Source organism: Thamnophis sirtalis, unplaced genomic scaffold, assembly GCF_051295495.1.
Source record: "Thamnophis sirtalis isolate CommonGarterSnake01/CBP01778 unplaced genomic scaffold, rThaSir2_p1.2 scaffold_1, whole genome shotgun sequence".
Lineage (NCBI taxonomy): Eukaryota > Metazoa > Chordata > Lepidosauria > Squamata > Natricidae > Thamnophis > Thamnophis sirtalis.
Window position 1 is genome coordinate 78,681,316 of NW_028261381.1, and position 22,234 is coordinate 78,703,549.

Here is a 22,234-nt window from a genome sequence, read left to right on the forward strand (position 1 = left end):
AAGGTAACAGTGTTTCATGCCCCTTCAGCGTTTAGTCATGCCGGCCACATGACCACAGAGACGTCTTCAAACAGCGCTGGCTCTTTGGCTTTGAAACGGAGATGAGCACCGCCCCCTAGAGTCAGGAACATCTAGCACATATGTGCAAGGGGAACCTTTATCTTTACCTATGCAATGATGACATTATCTAGTTTGGGTAATGAAAAGTCTGCAAGAAAACAATCAAGTTCAGAGAGCACCAAGGACTTGATAGGCACTATGATTAATTTATACTTATTAATATATGAACAATTTGAAAGTACTAATGCATCAGGAATTGTGCTTGGCGGTGGAGAGAGGTTTGTAAGGGCAACAAATGATTAGACTACTTTTCCGCAATATGAAAACACAGTGGAACCTCAGATTAACAATTTTGCATTGTCGTCATGTGTTTGCTTTCAGTTTATGAACTGGCTTTCTATTAATGTAATAACACTAATCAGCATTATTCTGTGTGGTCAAGCTTTAGAGCTGTGTTTAAAACAGTTGTGTGGTTTTGTGTGTTTATCTCATAGGATTGATATTTTGGGAAAAATAGGAAGGAGCACTGAATGAAAGCAAAATATGAATGCAAGCCATATTTTTAAACAGTAATGTAATATGCTTTTGTATTTTCTTGGAGGTTTTTTGTTCAGTTTGATTATTTTTCTTTTCCTTCTCTCTTTATAAATGAGAGCAAGTATGTATGCATGTATCTTCATTCCCAGGTCTATTTGAAAAGCTTAAATCTACTGTTGATGGTATGTTTTGCTGATCCCAAAAGTAATACTTTTGAGCGGTCCTTGGGGCTCTCTGAGCTGGCTTGTTTTCTTGCAGACATTTTATTACCCAAACTAGGTAATAGATGTTACCTAGATGTTACCTAGTTAGGGTAATGAAATGTCTGCAAGAAAACAAGCCAGCTCAGGGAGTACCAAGGACCCTTCATTTCAACCCTGAGCTACAAATATTCTCCTTTGTTAGTAATAGTTTGGCAGTGTCAAAGATAAACATCAGCACATATCATGGGCCTTTCTCGTTCCTGTCTTCTTCTAAGAGTAAACAGCTATGAAACTATCCTATATGAGTAGATCCGAAGTGTTTCCTTCCTTTAAAATATGAGGAAGCAAGTCATGGAAAACAATTAATTTAATCAACTGACTTTCTTTGTGTCAGATGATGATTAAGAAAATGGGAAGGACTCATATCCAGATTCAGCCAAAGTTAATCAGGCAAACTCTGGCCTTGGGTGTTCTGAAGAAAATGAGAAAATATACATACATATACACAGATACATGCACATTCCTACAAATCTGTGCTGGTTAACATGCTGCAGCTGCCTCTGGCTACTAAATGCAAGCCCTCATATAAATCAAAGTGACCAAATGATTCTTGACAGATGCTTTAAACAAAAGTGATAAGCAAATAGCAAGTCATTAACTCCCTATGGTTACTTACTTGTCTGGAGTTTACAGGAGGTATGTTTTTCAAAGCTGCCATCATAGATTGCTTCTATGTGCCTGAACCAACGAACAACATGGAAATGTTGATCCACAGGTGGGCCCGAAAACTGCCTGAACACTTCCACATCTGCATGTGAAAATGTGAAGCCCTGGATATAACTACGGGTGCTGAGATACTCATTCAGAGCCTTCAGCCTGTGTTCCTCTTCACTAATGCTCAGAATATCAGTGTAGTCAAAAGCTGCAAAGATAGAGGCAAACAGCAAGCGGTCAGATCTCACTGCTTGAAAGTATCCAGAAATAAAGCATCACTCTACATGAATTTTGCAGCACAGCACACTCTGGGGAAATGATGCAAAAATGAAAAGCAAGAAAAAAAGAAGAAGCAGGAAACAGGGGAAAAGGCTGGAGAGCTTTAGCTTTGGAAGTAACTGTTAATAGCAATAGCACTTAGACTTATATATCACTTCATAGTGCTTTAACAGCCCTCTCTAAGTGGTTTACAGAGTCAGCATATTGGCCCCAACAATCTGGGTCCTCATTTTACCCATTTCGGAAGGATGAAAGGCTGAGTCAATCTTGAGCAGTAAGGATGGAAGTCCTGGCAGTGGAAATGCAGCCTGCAATACTGCATTCTAGCTACTGTTCCACCACACCTCTTTAAGTTAGTTATTTGAAGGTAGTTACCTCCAGGCAACCAAGAAGGAAAACTAGATAAAATCAAGTTAATCTCTCCTTTCAGTGTGTGGATAAACAAGCTAGTAACTTCAGATTTCTAGTACAGTATGCATCAATTGAATGATATGTGAATACCATATTTTTGGAGTATAAGACGCAATTTTTTTCCTCAAAAAAGAGGCTGAAAATCTGGGTGCGTCTTATTCATCGAATACAGCATTTTTTGCCTCCCGAAGCCCCGCCCCTTCACCAAAATGGCTGTGCATACCCTTATGGAGGCTTTCAGAGAGCTCCTGGGGGCTGGGGAGGGCAGAAATTAGCAAATAACAGGCCCTTTTTTGCCTCCCCAGCAGCACTCTATAAGCCTCCATAAGGCTATGCATGCAATTTTTTTTTTTTACAAAAAACGGGTCCATTTTCACAAAAAAAGGGCCTTTTTGTGCCCCCCCAGCCCCCAGGAGCATTCTGCAAGCTCCTCCCCCCCAGGCTACTTATGCCTTTAAAAAAAAATGTGCCCATTTTTGCGAAAAATGGGCCGTCTTTGGGAGGTTTGCAGAGTGCAAAAACTTTTTTTTTCCTTTTGGAAAGCTTTTTAACTGATCGATGAGAATTACATTGATCAAGTGCTTTGCCAGCAGAAACAAAGTCTTAGGTGCTGCAGATTGTCAGAGATTTCCTTCTCCAGCACATGGATAAATGCACCTGGAAACATCTACCTACCTATATACTCTCTCTCTCCCTACCTACCTACCTACCTACCTACTGTATTTCTCTCTCGCTCTCTCTCTATTCCTCTATCTACCTACTTACCTACCTACTCTCTCTCTCTCTCTCTCCCTACCTATCTACTGTATTTCTCTCTCCCCGCTCTACCTACATACCTATTCTCTCTCTCTCCCTACCTATTGTATTTCTCTCTCTCTCTCTCTCTCTCTCTCTCTCTCCCTCTACCTACCTACCTACCTACCTACCTACCTACTCTCTCTCTCTTTCTACTTACCATATTTCACTCTCTTTCTCTCCCTCTCTATCCCTCTATCTATCTACCTACTTTTTAAAAAAAATTGCCTCTTCAAAACCTTGGTACGTCTTATACTCTGAAAAATACGGCAATCATGGTTTTGCATGAAGATGTGTTCCAAAGAAACAATATATAAAATAAAGATTACGTCTTCTACTGTATATTAATAGCTTATGGGGAAATTATGAATTTAATTCCTAATTGGGCTCACAGTGCGAAAGAAAACATCTGAAGAAATTTACTACCTTTATAAAAATATTGGATATGAATACCTAATCATGCAATACTTCTTTAGAATAAGCAACATTAGGCAAAGCACAGAAAAGGAGTAAGAAATACTAGACCTAGAAAACTGAGGAATGGGGTTTTTTTAAAAAAAAGAAAATTAGCTAAATTCAATACCATTCACATACTTTCTATTTTTGCAAACCATCCTTGTTTCCATGATATCCATCCTCCACATCACACAGGGCCTTTTGTTCTTCAAACCTTTCACCTCTTTTTCAGAATCTCATCACCAACCACATTTTTGATCTGCCACTTCCTCTTGACCTGTCCAATCTTCCTTCATATACTTGTTCTGCAATGTGTTCCTCAATCTCCTTATATGATCAAACCATTTCAGTGTATTTCTTTCATACTTGTCATTCAATTCTAAATTCAATTTAGTCACTCAGCAGCCATTTATTCTTGTCCCTCTTTACTAATTGCACACTTTTCCCACTTCTTCCATCTTCCATTTATGTTTTAACATATTCTTATTTCCAATTCTTATTTCCATGTAAGTGTGTCATTTTTGCTTCTTATTTCCATGTAAGTGTGTCATTTTTGCTTTTTTTGACATTCATTCTTTTGAATAGATATCCACTATCTACCAGCATTTACACATCTTAAAATTTCTCCATCCTTTTTCCCTTTTGTAGTAAACATTCTACCAAAGTATACAGATTCAGCTACTTGCTTTAGATTTTCACTACTTTGTGTAATTTGCAATGTTTCATTTCATTTTTCCTGTCACATACAGTATCTTTCTTCTTTAATGCATTTATTTTCAGACCCATGCCTCTCATTGTATCATGAAATCTATGTAATACTTGCTTTGAGTAATTTGCATTCACAGCCAAAGAGGCAGCATCACTGCATACACAAATATCACACCTATTCATATTAAAGGGACACGACATACTGGTTTCTTATTCTTTGCTCAGAGCTGAATTATTTACTAAATATTCCACTTATTCTCACTCACATTTACTTCCAATCCTTTACTACCCACTTAAATGTGCTCAGACTGATTTTTAACCTGAAATAATTAAATCTTCAAATGCCTTTAGAAAGGCCACATGCAAGTACTTCAGGGGTTACAAGTACTTTTTTGGAGACTGTTCAAAGTTACAACAGCACTGAATGAGATTTACAACCGGTCTCCAAAGTTGGGGCCACCACATTGTCCCTGCAGTCATGTTTTCATAATTTGGGCACTTAGCAATCAGTCCACACTTATGATGATTGCAACATACCACAGCCACAGGATAACCATTTGTAACTTTCCCTGCTGGCTTCCAACAAGCAATGGGGAAGCCAGCAAGATCACAATTCCTGCTCCCACTGCTTTTTCTCCCAAAGAGGCCCCAGGAGGCATGGTGACCTTGTACTCCATAGCAACTGCCTGTCTGCCTACAAATCTCGCCCATCAGACTGTTTGCTCAGGGTGCAGTTTTATTGCTTCTTCCCTTATTGTCATGGAGCCTCCTCCAGGCCCCTCTCCAGATGCAAGTACAGAGGAGGAGGGTGAGTTTGAATCTGCAGAGGAAAGTGTGGAGCAGAGTATTGGTAAGGATTGGGGCTCAGAGAATGCTAGCCTGCTGGAGCAGCGTCAGCTGGGTCAATTGGAGGAGCCACAGGCTGAGGTTGAAGAAGGCAAGCCATAGCTGCAGCAAGTTGACCAAGAGGTTCCCAGTGAGGACAGGGAGCAGTGGCTACCTGTTAGCAATGAGGAGGAAGTGAAGTGCACACCTCCTCCAGATCCAAGGACATACATAGAGCAGGGAGGATAAGAGACAGGAATGTAGGTCGGCTAGACTACTCATGAGAAGGCAACCTCTCATGAAGGGCTGCACCACATTACCTACTTAACCCCGTTCAGAGGACTTGCTGGAGCAACATGCCCAGTTCTATTCTTTGTGTGCTTGTGCAGTGTATCCTGGCCATTTTGACTTCATGTGTACCTACTGAACTTGGTTACCCAGTGACTCTGGATGTGCTGAGTTTGGAATCCAGACCTGTGCAACAGGGGTCCTTTCTGATGACCTGTTTTTTTTTGGGGGGGAGGAGGTTGAATAAACACTTGTAGAAGTCTTGCCATTTGTGTGTGTGTGTGGAGTATAATGTGTGTGGAGTATATAAGGACTGCACATACATCTATAGAATTTTAACCCTCATACTGTATATACAGACAAATGGGGCCTTAAAATACCATGTATCTCTCAGCGCAAGATCATTTGGTAGCATGGAATATCTGCACCACAAGATCTAGAAAAACGAGATTACATCTATACGTAATTAAATGGAGTAGGTGGTTCCAAAAAAAGGATTTTGCAGAGTAATTACTGTAGGTGACCCACAGGGCAGATGTTAGATAATGTTCATCTTCTTAATAACCAAAAGTCTTCTGGGTGATACCTGTTCATCCTGTTATCATAGTTCTTCAAATTAATTTAATTAGAGCCGGGAAAGTTTGTAAGTACAAATACAAATTTACAAAGGGGGGGGGGGGGTTAGTGGAGTTTGTGCTAACACAGACCTATTATAGAACAGTTTCAGATTTTGAACTTCTCTCTCTTCCAAATCTTCTAAATGCAGCTGAAAAAGTACTTGAGATCTAGTCAGACATCCAGATGCATTGAACAAATCTGTTTGAAATTCTATAAAAGTTACAAAGAATTTCAATCAATCAGTGCTTTCCATCAACTGGAGCAGCGTGGTGGCCTAGAGGTGAAAACGCTCACCTTTCACTTGGAGGATGTTGAGAGTTCAATCCTAGGCAGCAGCAGATTTTCTCTATCAGGATGCAAAGAGAAAATATCTGCTGCAAACTCCAAGTAGGAGTCAGGAAGGGCACCCGGCCAGTAAATGCTCAGCTCCATTCAGTTGCCCCAATTCCACCCCAAATAAAGGGATTACAGGATGGTAAAAAGGAAAAAAAAGAAGTGCTTGCCATCAACTAATCAATGCTTATTTACCATCCAAGAAACTGACTCAGCCTCTCGGATTTATGTCTAAACACACATCCCCGTTCCTACATCACAAATATACAAGACTAAATTGCTAATCCATGTTATTCAAATGCTGATTCCTGTTCCCCTCCATGTTGGCTAACACTTATTAATTTAAAAGGCCCAAGGCTTGCATGCTGGCAGTTCTACATTTAGCCTCATTACCTAATCAACCCAGCAAAACCACCCTACAATTGGTTTCCAGGTGGTGCAATGCATCTGAATTGCTTGCATTCTTTCTCAAATGCATCTTTAAAGGCAAATGGATAGCAGATGCATGCTGAATATTGCAAAAGAAAAAAGAGAGAGAAGAACGAAGTGTGCGCGTAAAGACAAGAAACTAATTAGTCTTTTCAGATCTAGAATTCAGCAGCTACTGTGATGGGACTGACAATTTGTCGTTACACCTATATTTTTCTTTCCACCGGTATCTACAGGAATATCCTAACTGCCCTCAAGATTTGTTTGACTCTATCTCCCACAATTTGTTATATTAGTAACAAACATATCAAAGAAGTGTCTATCAGTTCAACTTTTCTCCCACCTCAATGTTGAAAAGATGGGAAGAGAGAGTAAAACCCTGTGGAATGCTACAAAGGATGGCACAAAGGAGTGATTTCCCCTTGCCAACCGGCACCAAAGAAAGGAAAAGAACCACCATAGATCAGTGCCCCAGATCCCCAGCCCATGAATACCATAGCTGATGGTATTAAAAGCTGGTAAGAGATCAAGGAGAATAAGGATGGATGCACCATTTCATCACAGCTCTGCCACAGGTCATCTATAAACGCAACCAAAGCTATCTCAATTCTAAATCCTGGCTGAAACCTGAATGAGACATATAGTATCTAGAAAATCAGTTTACTCCAGCCAAGGAAATGGTCTTCACCAGTGGTGAAATTCACTTTTTTTTTTACTACTGATTCTGTGGGCATGGCTTGGTGGGAGTGGCAGGGGAATTTCCCAAGGTAACTCTCCATACTCTGAATTATCTGGTTGTTGGTCGCCTTTTTTGCCTTTAGCTCGGCCTCCATATAGGAAGTTATTGGGCTAGTTGTTTGTGAGAAGAGTCCTGTTCTAATCTCTCCAGATTGTTAGGGATGGGGGAATTAGTTTTACTTATAGATCTCTTGCCAACAAAGAGCTCCTCAATTCTTGGTTGTTTTGCTGTCTTCACTGGCGGGAGAGATCCTGGGCTGGTGCCATGGCGTTTCTTTCTTTTTCCCATGCTTATTTAATTCTCGGCAGCAACAAAAGTTTTTGTTTGTATTATGTTCTATGCTGTTATCTCCACCAAAAAATGTTAATTAAATAAAAAAGAATCCAATGGGAGTACTAAAAATTGATAAAATAAAATAAAACCAGGAGGCACTACTGCAAACACGCTCCAGCTACACAGGCTGCAGCTTTGCCCCCTGCATGGCAGGGGAAGGATACTGAAATATCTCCATTCCCACCCCACTCTGGGGCCAGCCAGAGGTGGTATTTGCTGGTTCTTCGAACTACTCAAAATTTCCACTACTGGTTCTCCAGAACCTGCTGAATTTCACCCCTGGTCTTCACCCAGCAAAGAGAACTAGGTCTACTTGCAGCTTTAAGGAGGTCCTATTTTCTGCTCCGAAGTCTAGGTTATATCTTCGAAGATATCTAAGTTGTATCCTCCGAACAATGTAAACACAGTTTTTTAAGGCAGTCTGGTGATGTTATAGAATTTTGTTGCAATGCTGCAATGCACTATGTCCCCAACAAGTACATTAAGCTCTTTTGCCCCAATAGTGAAAGGATTATTATGGGCAGATTATTTCAAAAAATGCTTCAGTTGCAGCAATTGTTCTTTGAGGTCACTTGGCAACCAAGATGAGGTGGCTGCCATTTCATTTACATGCAATCACAACAGAAGCATTTTCTGTGTATGCAACAGTCATTCTTCCTTCTCAAAACTGAGGAAAAATAATAGTTCCCTTCTTTTAAAATTAATGTTCTTCATAGTTTCCTTACGTCATAGTAATATATTCAAAAGTACCACTTCAGATGATTTTCACAGGTTATTACAATTGGAACAACCTGTCAAGGTGGAAACAACCAGATCTACTCGTAAAAGGTTCAAGTCAGCTACATTAATGCACTTTACCTACTGTATTTTTCGGGTTGTAAGACACACCGGAGTATAAGACGCACCAAGATTTTGAAGCGGTACATTTAAAAAAAAGGTTTGTGCCCTCCCCGGTCCCCAGGAGCACTCTGCAGGCCTCCCAAACCCTCTGCACATTTTGTTTAAAAAAAAGGGCATGCAGAGAGTTTGAGGGGCCTGCAAAGTGCTCCTGGGGGCTGGGGGGGGGACAAGCAAAAATGGCCATTTTTTTGCAAAAATGGCTGTTTTTTACAAAAAAACAGGGCATGCAGAGTTCGGAAGGGCTGCAGAGTACTCCTGGGGGCTGGGGAGGGCAAAAACACCCCCATATTTTTTTTGAAAAATGGGACCATTTTCACTCATTTTTGCCCTCCCCAGCCCCCAAGAACACTTTGTAGGCCTCCCAAACCCATTTTTGTGAAAAATGGGATGCACAGAGCGAGGTTTCGGGAGGCCAAAAATTCTGTATTCAGTGTATAAGATGTACCCAGATTTTTACCCTCTTTTTGGGGAAAAAATCTTTGTGTTTTATATTCCGAAAAATATGGTATATTACAGTGGTAGGTTACAGATCCCGTTCCAACCGGTACAGTTGGAACAGACCCGGCATCACCCACATGGAGATGCGGGGTGTGCACACACACACATGCGTGGAATGCGCATGCGTCGTACCTGCCTGCGACGCCTCCGCAAGCCTCTGCAACGCTTCAGCTGCTCGGCAGAGCGTTGCGCAGGCGCCGTATGTGCCATGCGCGTGCATGGAAGCGCCAAAGGCTTAAAGGACAGGTAAGGAGCTTGGGCGGCGGGTGGGCCCTCCAGAGCACCGTACTGGAATAGTACCCAGTGCTCCGGTCAGGCACTGATACGCCCATACAGGGCATACTGCCTGCAACCCACCATTGGTATATTACAAGAATTTATCCAGTCTGCTTGGGAACAAGCAGATAAGACCCAAAAGACTTAGTTGCACAAGGACTCAAGGCTAGTTACTTGATTGACCCCTCCTCCCTGTCCAGCTGGTACTTTCCCAACAGAACCACAAACATTTTAACGTGAAATGCTATGTCCTTTTGCTTTTACCCAAATTTGCTGCGCATATGAAGGGGTTCATAAATGGATCCTTATGCAGTTAGATGAATTTATTATTAATAAAGCAAAAGTATTCAACATGAACCCTTGGTATTACGAATGGGATCTATGCACAGCCAGAAACAATCCTGTATAATATTTAGCACATTAGTCTTCCACAGCTCTTTGTGAATTATTTAAATCTTGTTTTATATCTATTCCACTATAACACTATCATGCACAAAATAGAGGCATTGCTGTTTCTAGAATAAGGGATAATTCTAAATGAAGTCATGCAAAATGCGCACATTTCTAACTAAAGAGGGAAGCCAGGCAACTGCTTGAAGTATAAATGATCTACCATAGGATATCAACAATGCTTGCAAATCTGAATTTGCTACCTAATAGTTCACTTACATATACTTTATGGAATGCAAACTGATAACACCTTTCATTTTTAATTAATGCCCTGCACATTTTCTCTAAGGCTTAATTATATGTTTATAAAGAAATGGCTAGGTTTAAATTTAAGGGTATTAACTGTATGTTTACTTGATTATAAAGTAGAAATGCAAAGGGAAAACATTAGTTATTTACACAGAACACCTGTAAATAGAGTTTCAAATGTATATCAGATCCTTAGGAATCAATAGCCCTGATTTTAAGTAACTTTACTTAAAATTTCAGGCTTTCATGTGGTTGATTTTTGTTTGTGCCTACTAAAATCCTTATTATTTTATTCATTGGCAATTGTTTAGTCAGGAAACATTTCTCATCAATAGCATTGTGAAACCTATGATGTACAACATTATTATCACTGCTTGTAACAAGGCGTATGTATGGTAGTCTTTCATCACTGTAGGATCTGAATGGTACAGAGAATGGTTCTGAGAATATCGTAAATTCTGTTTAGTGAATAATCTCAATAGTTAAATAGTTATATCTAACCAACAAACATACATATCAGTGTAACATTAAACATAGCCTATATCTGTTTAATAAAAGTCTATGACAGAGGAGTATACTGAAGCATAATCTTAACTATTTGCATAATCAATTGAGCAAGCTCTAGTTTATAATATATCAAGCTGACCTTGTGGCCTATTCTTAAAATTAAATCTTTTTTCAGCTAAGAAACAAAAATAATCTCCTGAGACTTTTTAAAAAAAAAATTAGGACATAGTGATTTTTTAAGTACTTTCATCACCAAGGTATTATGAAAATGCATTTAGAATAACATATACAATTTTGATCTTTATTTTTTTTAAAAAACCAAATACTCCTATCAAAAAGATTAAAAGAGTTGGACTGTATAGCCACAGGATATGACTGCTCCCTGGATTTGTGAAACCTAACACATTTTGCAGCTATCAACAGCTATGACTTGGCTTCGTAGAAGGCTTCCATCACTCTTTAAAGTTATCATCAACTGTAGAGGGATAAGGTTTGTTGTCAAGAAGCCAGCGGTAAAATAATGGCTATATATGCCCTGCCTTTAGGGTTCCCAAAGGCAATCTCGTCGGCTACTAACTTTCGATTTACTCAACTGGAGGATTTTTATGCGTTTACTACGACTTCGCCGTGAAGAAAATGAAAACAAAAGTGAAAGATATCCCCCCCCCCAAAAAAACAGTCTTGCTTAAAATCAGTGGCAGCACAATTGCTGTTTTGTAATGGCAATCCACCACATTCTTCAACCTTATAAATCCACTTTTGGGGGCGGGGGGGAGCACGTAAAAAAAAGCTATCTTTAAGCTTAATCGAGCCTATGGATTAAGTTTCCGTCTCTGAAATCAATAGCAGTAGTAGTCCCTACTCGCTGTCCTTTCACAGCACACATTACCTACAGCCCAGGTGCTTCTAATGATGCGGTACCACAAATTGTATCACAAACCACCTGAGCCGGGTGATCAAGCAAACGCTCTCCGCCCGGCTTCAATCATTATGGCCTCGCGACGCCTTTTCCATATGATTTGAGAATGGAATTCCGGAATATTTCATAATTCCCAGCCCCGTTTTATTTAGAAAAGGGAACCAAAACGTTGACGCTTACCGGCTGCTGCCATTCTTCCTCCTCCGTCTCTTGCCAGACGCTGCTCTGCCTGACAAGCTGATGCAACCAGGACCGTTTCCGGAAGCCTAGCTCCACCTCTGATCGTCACTTCTGGTGGGCGCAAGGTAACCTGACGATGCACAGGCAATGCAGGCTTTAAAAAGCTGGGAAGCAGCACCGTATGTAGACAGTTGCAGTAATACGTGCGGAGGGGCCCACACAAAAAAGTGCATCAGAACACAGTAGGCAGATATGACACTTGTTTCGAGGATAGAAGAAGAAATGGATCCACCACCATAGGCGCAAATTGATTTGTTAGAATCTCGTTTGTCTAGTCTTTTTATTGGCTAATTGTTCAGTATTCCAGTACTTAGGATTGCTAGAGCAGCCTAAGTTTTAAAGACTTTTGCTTTGCATTTTGGACTATTTCAAATTCAATTGATATTCCTTTATTTGTGCTCTTTACATAGTTTTTGAACGTTTATTATTATGATTTGAGTCGCACAGTCAGCCAGATGTTTTTCTCCATCTGAGTCCTTCCGGAGGACTGGAATAACAGATGTAGTTTAATAATCATACAGGTATCAGGAGGTAAGCTGTTCTAAGGAAGGCTGCCTTTAGCAATTGACGGATGGTGATTTTGTCAATGCTGATGGTGTTCAAGTGGAGAACCAGATGTTTTGGAACTGCATCCATAGCGCCTTTTACTATTGGTGTTATCTTTGCTTTCATTATTATTATAGTATCAGTCAGCCAGATGTTTAGACAATTTGTTATTTTTTAGCCATCTACCCAGTCCTTGGGATAGACAGATGTTGTTTGGTGCTGTTGATGTTAAAGGTATCATCACAAAATATAAACTGTGTGGAGTAAAGTTGCTTTTTGCAATTGACTAATGGTGATTTATTATATTAGTTCAGATACCTATAAACTGAGCAAATCAAGTCTTCAGATTCCTCCCCCTCCAAAGTTGATGCTATTTTCCAATAAATATATTTTCCTTTTTTTAAAGAACTTTTAATGATCATATACTTTAATTTACCAGAGTTTTATAAATAAAAGCCTGGATTTCTGTTTATCAGTATTTCCTCTTTTTTTTTTTACTGATTGAACCATCATCCAACTTCAATCTGTCTCTAGGCAGTGTACAATACAAGCAATATAAAAATAACAATATACATGATAAATAGATGGCAAATCACCATCAATAATACATATGTACACTGTCTGGAGCTACAAGCACAAAAGCCCAAAACATGGGAGAAGAAACCTGCTTTTAGGCTCAAAGAATTACGGTAGTTTATTATTTTATGCTTTTCTGTGTAATACTTTATTTTTTCTTCCACATAATTTTTACATTTGCAATTTATTACAAGTTTAAGCTTACCTGGCATGCTGTTCTGATTTTAAAGGGAATTGTTGGGATTCAGCTATATTTTACAGGAACCTTCTCAACCACAGCAAAGATTAAATAGCACCTCTGCTTACCTAGGCCACAGGTTTGTTGTTAAGATATAATATGAAACCTGAAAAATATTAAGTCTCTGTTTGCTCAACACATTTATCCATTCTTAATATAATTGTGACCCAGAAAAAAATTGGTGGTATAAACATTTCACTTAAGCCATACAAGCTGCGTTTACATAACACACATAACAGTAAAAGGTGGCTAGCTAGTTTGTTTCCTTGTGTTGTGTGAACATATTCCTGGTAGAATCAAACCCATTTAAGTCTGTAACCAGTTTTACCACACTGGTTTTGCTAAACTTGGAAGTCCATGTTGTTTTTCTCCCTCTGCCTTTTGAAATCCACACTGTCACATTGTCCTTTTGTTATGATGAATAAGAAAAGAGATACATATTAAGCCTGAAAAAGTGAAGGTGTGAGATTAGTAGAAGAATGTTAAGACTAATTTATTGTACTTCTACTATCCTTAGAAACCATCCAGATTGGATCCTGCAATAACAGCACCAGGTTCAGATGAATCTTTAAAAATATTCCTTCAACCCTTTTCTCACTTCAGCTTCATCCCAAATCAATGTTTATTTCCCTTCAGGCAATTTTTCCTGAAACTCACCTGTAGTTCTTCAGTGGAGTCAAAAACAACTTTTATCAAACTTATTACAAAACAGGACACTGCAAAATTAGTTTAGTTTTTTACTATTAGTTACTTTTAATGGAGGTATTATCTAACAAGAGGCTGAATTTTTTTCTTACAAATCAACATTGCTTACTTTGTTTGTGAACTATGCCATGATGTGTCTTAAATTTTTTCTAAGTGAGAAGTATCCATTGTTTTGATTGTGTTCCAGAGTAATAAATTGAAACAAGTTAGCTGCTCTAGTAGTAGTTAATTATTTGTTTTACATTCAGAGGTCTAGTAGATAGCTTTAAGTAAGCATATTTCTTATACAGGTAGTCCTTGACTTACAATAGTGGTTCCCAAAGTGGGTGGTATCGCCCCCTGGGGAACGGTGGGATGACTTAGGGGGGCGCTAAGAGGCAAGGGGGGTGGCAGGGGGGCGCTAAGAGGCAAGGGGGCCAGCAGGGGGTGAGGGAAAAGATTGTTGGCTGTAGAGGGCGTCGCCCCTAGGTTGGTAGCTTCCCCTTAGCTAATTCTCAGATGGAAAGGAGAAACTTGCCGAGCAAAAGATGGACTGTTTAAAGCCCATCGGCGCAGGCACAAGGACAAAATTACCCAAACAAACCTGGAAATAGCTGTGGGTTTTCCTTTAAGGACGTCACCACCCTCCCCTCCAATCACCGCCTTCCTCCCAGGAGAGGGGCATGTGCCGCTTCAATCGCCCGCCCCCCCAACACCACCGGCGTCTTAATCTACCGGCTTGGCTTGTGAAAAGTTTTTTTTTTTAATGGTCAGTGGGCGGGGAGATCGTTCACGGTGTTGTTAGGGTGGGGAAAAAAAACCACTAATCAAATTCTAGTTGAGCTTGTGAGAGAGAGCTCTTTGCCACTGGTTTAAAAACGGTCACATATTTCGTGCTATCCTTTTTCTTTGCATGGAGACGCTGCTGGGTAAAAGTAACTGGGGGGAGGGGGTGATGAGTGGAAGTGCGGTTGCTCCCTTTTGGTGGTGTGGATTTTGGTTAGGGAGGTTTTGATTACCAGTAGGAGGGAGCTCGCATTGCGATCTTCCGTTTCTAGCCTTTGAAATACGAGTGTTGTTAAACTCACGGGAGCTTTCTTTGATATAGGTATAGTATACTATATGTATATACTACTACAGTATAGTCAGGACTCCCCAATAAGACTTGTGGACTTCAACTCCCACAATTATCCAGCCAGCATAGCTGGGAGTTGAAGTCCATAACTGTCTGGAGAATTCTGGGAGTTGAAGTCCACAAGTCTTAAAAGTTGCCAAGTTTGAAGACCTCTGGTATAGGTTCTCCTGCTTTAGCAGGGGACTGGACCAGAAGACCTCCAAGGCCCCTTCCAGCTCATTTATTCTAATCTAAAGCTTATAAAAGCTCCACTCAATGCTGGTCGCAGGTGGATTTTCTTTTAGGATATGTGCTTAGTTTTTGAAATATCCCCATCCCCATCCTCTCTCCTTGCGGAATTACTGGTTTTGAATAGTTGGTTGCTGGCTCATCGCAGGTATCTCAGATTTTCCCAGGGGGGGCCTTCACTATCAATACAGGGCTCTCCCCTTCAGTCTGGCTTCGGCGCTCGGACATTCACAAAGGTCCTGGCGGCATTGGCAGGTCACCTCCGATCGATTCCGGTGAGATTCCAATGCTACCTAGATGACGTCCTAGTTCAGGCAGGGTCCCTTCCCCAGCGGTATCAGATATTCAACTCACCATTCAGTGCCTTCAGTCTCTGGGGTTTTCAGTCAATTTCCCCAAAAGTCATCTCTAACCATCCACGTGAATCCTTCACTTAGGGACGATCATAGATTCAGTGTCAGGGATAGTCCATCTTTCCCCGGACCGCCAGACCAGCCTTCACCGGCTAGCAAGCTCAGTTCGCAGAAGTCAGTCGGTTTCCATCCTGACCTTGTCTCAGTTACTTGGCAAGATGGTATCATGCATCGGGATAGTCCCATGGGCCAGACTTCACCTCCGCCCTCTCCAGTAAGCGCTTACTCCGTTTCAGAAGAGGAAAATGAGTAACTCCCTCCGGATCCTCCGTCTCCCAGCGGAGGTCTGGGTGTCCCTCCAGTGGTGGCTCTCCCCAGCCCTATGGCGGGGCTGCTCATTTTGGGAGCCGGATAGAGTGACTGTTACAACTGATGCAAGCTTGTTCGGTTGGGGGGCCCTGATGGACTCCAGATTAGCTCAGGGCCGCTGGACTGTCTCAGACCTCTGAATTGAATTGAATTTTATTATTTGTATGCCGCCCTTCTCCGGGAAGGACTCAGGGCGGCGAACAATTCAAAAAGGGAAAAGGGGGAACATAAAACAGAATACAGATAATTAAAATAAGCAAGAATCACGCAACCATACAAGTCAAGAGGGGAGGGAACTCATCAACCCCAGGCCTGCCGGCAAAGCCAGGTTTTGACGGCTTTTCGGAAGGCCTGGAGAGAGGTGAGGGTCCGAATCCCTGCGGGGAGTTCGTTCCAGAGGGCCGGAGCTGCCACAGAGAAGGCCCTCCCCCGGGTAGTAGCCAGGTGGCATTGGCTAGTAGACGGAACCCGGAGGAGGCCAACCCTGTGTGATCTAATGGGCCTTTGGGAGGTAATTGGCAGCAGGCGGTCTCTCAAGTACTCTGACACAACATCAATTGGTTGGAGCTGAAAGCAGCGCGCCTGGCCCTCCAACATTTCAAGGACTCTGTGAAGGGCCTCCACGTGCTCCTCCTGACGGACAATGTCGCCACAAAGGCCCACATAAACTATCAGGGAGGGACACACTCTCAAGCCCTCTTGCTAGAGGCTCTGAGGATTGGCTCTTGGGCAGAGAAACATCTGGCTTCGCTAGTGTCGGAACATATATTGGGTGAGTCCAACCACCAGGCAGACTGGCTGAGCCGGGCGACCCTCGACAACGGCGAGTGGCAGCTCCTCCCCGACCTGTTTCAGGAGATATGCCAGAGGTTCTGCACCCCGCTGGTGGACCTGTTTGCCACCCTGGCAAATTCACAACTGCCGAAGTTCTTCTCCCGTTTCCAGAACCAAGCTGCGGAGGGCACGGATGCCCTCGGGAGCAGATGGCCTCCGGGCCTCCTCTATGCCTTCCCTCCCATTCCCCTTATCCCGGGGGTCCTCAGGAAGGTAGTGACAGAGAGGGCTCACATCATCATGCTAGCCCCTTATTGGCCCGGGAGACCCTGGTTTGCGGATCTGGTACAACTTTCGGTTTCCCAGCCATGGAGGATTCCTCGGGAGATCGTCTTGTGCCAGGGGGTTTTGATGCACCCAGAGCCACAGTGGCTCCATCTGACCGCCTGGCACTTGAACGGCGAATCCTGAGGAAGGCTAACCTGTCCTCCAAAGTCATACAAACCATTGAAGCCTCTAGGCGACCGTCAACCACTCGGATCTATAACTCCACCTGTCAGCCTTTGTCAGATGGTGCTCCCCATTAGCCATCAGTCCAGCCAGGGCCACGATCCCCAACGTCCTGGACTTCCTGCAGAAGGGACTGGATGACGGCCTATCACATAACACCCTACGCCTGCCAGGTGGCAGCGTTGTCGTCCGTCCTGGGGGTGGGTGGGCTCTTCCTCCCTCTCCCACCATCCCCTAGTCAAACATTTTCTGAAGGGGACGGCAAATCTCAGGCCCCCTCCTATCCACAGATTTCCAACCTGGGATCTTCCTCTGGTCCTCAGGGCCTTGACGGGGGCTCCGTTTGAACCTCTTCGAACAGTCCATCTTAGATTCTTGTCCCTTAAGGTGGCATTTATGGTGGCCATTACGTCTGCCAGGTGTATTTCAGAGCTAGGCGCCCTATCCTCCAAGGACGATCTTTGTCAATTCCACCAAGATAGGGCGGTCCTTCACCTGGACCCCACCTTTTCCCCCAAAGTGAACACCCCATTTTACAGGGCGCAGGAGTTAGTCTTGCCTAACTTCTGTCCGGCCCCCTCTAGTGATAGGGAGCGACTATGGCACCCTCTGGACGTCCGCCGCACCTTGCGCATCTATCTCAGGCGGACGGTGAGGTGTACACAGATCGGAGGCCCTCTTCGTTTCCTTTCAGCCGGGGTCTCTGGGGGCCAGGGTTTCCTTGGCCATTATTGGCCAGTGGATACGTCAGGCCATTGCAGGGGCCTATGAGGCAGTGGGTCAGCCTGCCCTGGCGGGAATCATGGCCCACTCCACTAGAAGTGCCGCAACCACAGTGGCGTGGGCCACTAGAGCTCCTTTTGAGGATATCTGTTGGGCGGCTGTTTGGGCATCCCCAACCTCTTTCATCTGTCATTATTGACTGGACGCATTCACCTCGGTGGACGCGTCCTTTGGTCGTGGGATTCTACAGAGGGTGGCAGCTGACTCTCCCCTTGGGCCCTAGTTTCCCTCCCTGGGACTAAGCTTGGGTATTTCCCATGCGTAACCCCTCCCTCTCTTCCCCTGAAAAGACACATTCAGGTAAGACCAACGTTCTTTTTACAGTGTTTCTTGCCAGAATCACTGCAATTGTTAAGTTAGTAACAAGGTTCCTAAGTGAATCTGGCTTCCCTATTGATTTTGCTTATCAGGAGGTCATAAAAGGTGATCGCATGACTCCAGGTCACTGCAACTGTCATAAATATGAATCAGTTGCCAAGCATCTGAGTTTTCATCCCATGATCAAGGGATGCTGCAAGTGAAAAATGGTCATAAATCCTTTTTTTCTCAGTGTCCTTGCATCTTCGAATGGTCACTAATTGAATTGTTGTAGAACTACCTGTATTCAGTGCAAGTTTTATCATCTCTCAAATCTGATTCAGGGGGTTTCCCCAAGCATTCAGGAGTTTTCAATTGTGTGCAGAATATTAGTAGACGTAATAATTTATTCTGCTGGCAGAACATCTGTCAGTGTTATGATACAATTGGACCCAAATAATATCCCATATATGGTATAATATTCTGAAACTTTTCATATTGTGCACTTTTTTTGTAATTGGTATAACTGGCTTCCAAAATTAAGTAATTATAAAAACTAACAAATGTATGGTACTTAGTGTATAAGAATGAAATTGTTTCCTAGTAATATATTTAATAGATGGCAAGATTTACACTAAACAATAATCTGGTTTGTTTTCACAGTAGCATAAGATAGGAAGCCAATGATGGTGACTATGCAGATCACTACAGTTTATTCAACAAACCAATGTGGTATGTATTCCTAGTCAAACTATGTGGAATTCTTTGAAATGTACAAATGCTATCCATACTATTTAAAATTATTCCTTGCTCCACTCAAATTTCATTTCATTCCCTGGCCCATTTCCCAGTGACATACACAATAAAGGAATCAGAAGTAATTTTTTATTAGAAAATATGTACAAAAAGTTGCAGAGTATGATGCAGCACACTCTTTGTATTTAAGATCACAAATGAAGTATTGCAATCAATCAGTCATTTCATACTATAGTAGCAAATGCGAACACAGTTCCTGCCTGATTTTTTTACATAGTTTTACACAGTCAAATTCCACTTACCCAACAGGTTAGACGATTGTGATTCCATAGAAAACTACTGTATCCAGCTTCAGCCTGCTGTATGTTAGCAGTTCACGTAATATTGAATACTGAATTTTGGTCACAATAGCATTTTTATAGAGGACAGTACAGAATCACATAAAAACCTGTAATTTCCAAACACTGACCAAGCTCTTATTGGTTGTTGTATTATCCATTGTAAAGTTTGAATGTTGCAAAATTTACCCACTCAGATATGCAGCATTTTATTTCCCAAAAGTTCAACAACTGTGTTGTCAGTTTACACATCTTCAGCCAAGGGAAAATGCACTAAATTGATGCATTAAAAGTCCCTTTTCAGAGAAGACTCTTCTCTGTCCGGTTTTTGCATAGTCAAAAATAAAGAAATAAAAGCTAAATTAGTCTTCAGTCGCATTTATTATTAAATCTTCACTTATTAGTTCATTCATTATATTTTCATAAATACCATTAAGATGCATTTCTTTCAGGCTGTCAAGTATTTTATTAAAAGCAGGAACAACTCCATTCCTGTCTCGCAAAGTTCTTAACATCTGATAATGTCGTTCATCAGAATGTTGAGGATTATCATGTTTTATGTTCTCTAGGTCAACATCTGATAAGCCACATTTCCTCATAAGTCTTTGCCAATCATCTGGTAACACTATGTTCCTTGTTTGAAAATAAGTCTTCTCCAATTCTGCAATGCAAATAAAAATATATGTTAGATTTTTAAAAAAGCATTTTACACGACTCACATGCTTATATACTTATATGGCATTTCAAATGACCTGCAGGACAAACGTCACATTTTTCTTCAATGTATATATTTGGCTTTCGGCTGCATTGGCTCAACGTTTAATTTTCAAAAGCATGAACCCAAAATTTATGTTGCTAAGTGAAACATTTGTTAAGTGAGTTTGTCCCATTTTACAACTTTTCTTGCCACAGTTCTTAAGTGATTTGTTGCATTTGTTAAGTTAATAGCATGGTTATTAAGTGAATCTGTAATCTCCATTGACTTTGCTTGTCAGAAGGGGGAATCCCATGACTCCAGGACACTGTGACCGTCATAAATATGAACCACTTGCCAAGCATCTGAATTTTGACCATGAAATCATGGGGATGCTGCAACAGTAGTGAAAAGTGTAAGTCACTATTTTCAATGCTTTTCAGTAACTTTGAATGGTCACTAAATGGACTGTAAGTCAAGGATTACATTATATGACAAAAGTAATACCCCCCCAATTCATGCCATTTAAGATAGATTACAACAATTGGGATAATTATAGCAAACTGCAAAAAATAATTTTAAAAATGCAGTAACGGGATATTAGCTTGTTAGAATAAAAGTATCTTTCCTAGCCAGAGAGAAGACAAAGAAGGGGCTATTCAAATACCAAAACCCTTTTCAGAACCATCCACTCTCCCCCACCCACTGCTGGTCCACAAAGCCAGAAAGGTTGAGGAACTGTGCCATATGTACTACTCTACTCATAGGATGTCCTCATTGTTGCATTTTTTAAAAACTTCTCCTATACTTCCCTGTAAAAAGCTGTTTTAGAAGTATGAAGATCTTCCCGAATAGTGGAGATTGTTGTTGGGAACTAAATGAGGAAGCTGAAATTTGTACTCAGTTTGCCTCTTTTTAAAAAAGAACCGATCCTGATGATGATAGCAATAGCAATAGCAGTTAGACTTATATATCGCTTCATAGGGCTTTCAGCCCTCTCTAAGCGGTTTACAGAGTCAGCATATCGCCCCCACAGTCTGGGTCCTCATTTCACCTACCTCGGAAGGATGGAAGGCTGAGTTAACCTTGAGCCGGTGATATTAGAATCGCTGAACTGCAGATAACAGTCAGCTGTAGTGGGCTTCAGTACTGCACCCTAAACACTGCGCCACCTCGGCTCTATCTGATGATAGTGTAGCCATTGACATAAGGGCTGAATGCTGAGAATTCTACACATAGAGGCAAGGAGAGGCAAGGAGGCTTTTCACTGAGATGGAATACCAGCCTCAATTAGCTTCTGCATCCTGCCATGTGTATGTGGAGATAAAACAGTACACTCACATAGTGCACTCTCTGATTTTTGCTTTGTAGTGGAATGTTCTGTGGATCTGAGTATCTGCTGCTGCCCTTGTTCAGCCAAATTTATGACTGCCCATTCCTAACTATAATAGAGTTAAGTTGTAGCATCTATCCATTGTAATTGCAGTTTAGGGTAAGAATTCACTTTAATAACCATTTGTAGTTTATTTTTGATAAAGCTGAAATATATAATTCCAAATAACTCGAATTCCCACGAATTGTAAGCCGCCCTGAGTCCCCTCAGGGAAAAGGGTGGCCTATAAATGCCAAATAAAACTAAAAACTAAACTCAATGTGAAAATAAATACTTGGTGCTGGAACATTACTTTAAGAACTGGAGGAAAAAATTCTTCTGTTAATTTTTTTCTGTGTGAACTGCCAGTAAGTACACCCATCTCCATTTGCGCGAGCAGCAGACACTCACGTTTGCCACTGGTGCAAATGGAGAGCACACACACGCACACAAATGCACAGTCACCCACCACTTCTGCAGCCCAGTTCCAAACAGCTCACGGCCCAGTAGTGGGCCACAATCCAGGGATTGGGGACTCATGACTTATGGGAACTGAGAATCCAACTAGTAGCATGAACACTTTAAAAAATATTGGATGGAATTAATATTTCAAGGATATTTCAAGAAGATGATTGAGACATTTAAGTATTCTCTTGCACTCAGAACAGAATCATTATAGTTCACTGTTAATATGATGTCCAATGAGTGCATCATTTACATACTTGCTCAAGAAGTTTCTTTGCTGTTTATTTGATTTAGGAGATTAATTTAAATTATCAAGAATTGAAAATGTAATTGTCAATATTAACATATT

The 22,234-nt window shown here is 41.5% G+C and overlaps 2 protein-coding genes across 3 annotated transcripts in view; both read right to left on the reverse strand.

Moving 5' to 3' along the window:
• The window catches only part of CARS1 (cysteinyl-tRNA synthetase 1), a 47,497-nt gene extending 35,695 nt beyond the window's left edge, over nt 1-11,802 (reverse strand). Inside the window, exons 1-2 of one of the 2 annotated variants that reach the window (XM_014069703.2) lie at nt 11,708-11,802; nt 1,477-1,722 (exon numbers count right to left, since the gene is read on the reverse strand). In XM_014069703.2, coding sequence (XP_013925178.2) covers nt 1,477-1,722; nt 11,708-11,720 — 259 coding nt within the window. In that variant the 5' untranslated portion in view covers nt 11,721-11,802. The remainder of the gene's footprint in view (nt 1-1,476; nt 1,723-11,707) is intronic. The other variant, XM_014069704.2, reaches the window with a different exon arrangement.
• Nucleotides 11,803-19,131: 7,329 nt separating this feature from the next.
• The window catches only part of LOC106551579 (tumor necrosis factor receptor superfamily member 10B), a 38,748-nt gene continuing 35,645 nt past the window's right edge, over nt 19,132-22,234 (reverse strand). Inside the window, exon 10 of the mRNA XM_087716959.1 lies at nt 19,132-20,015. Coding sequence (XP_087573085.1) covers nt 19,717-20,015 — 299 coding nt within the window. The 3' untranslated portion in view covers nt 19,132-19,716. The remainder of the gene's footprint in view (nt 20,016-22,234) is intronic.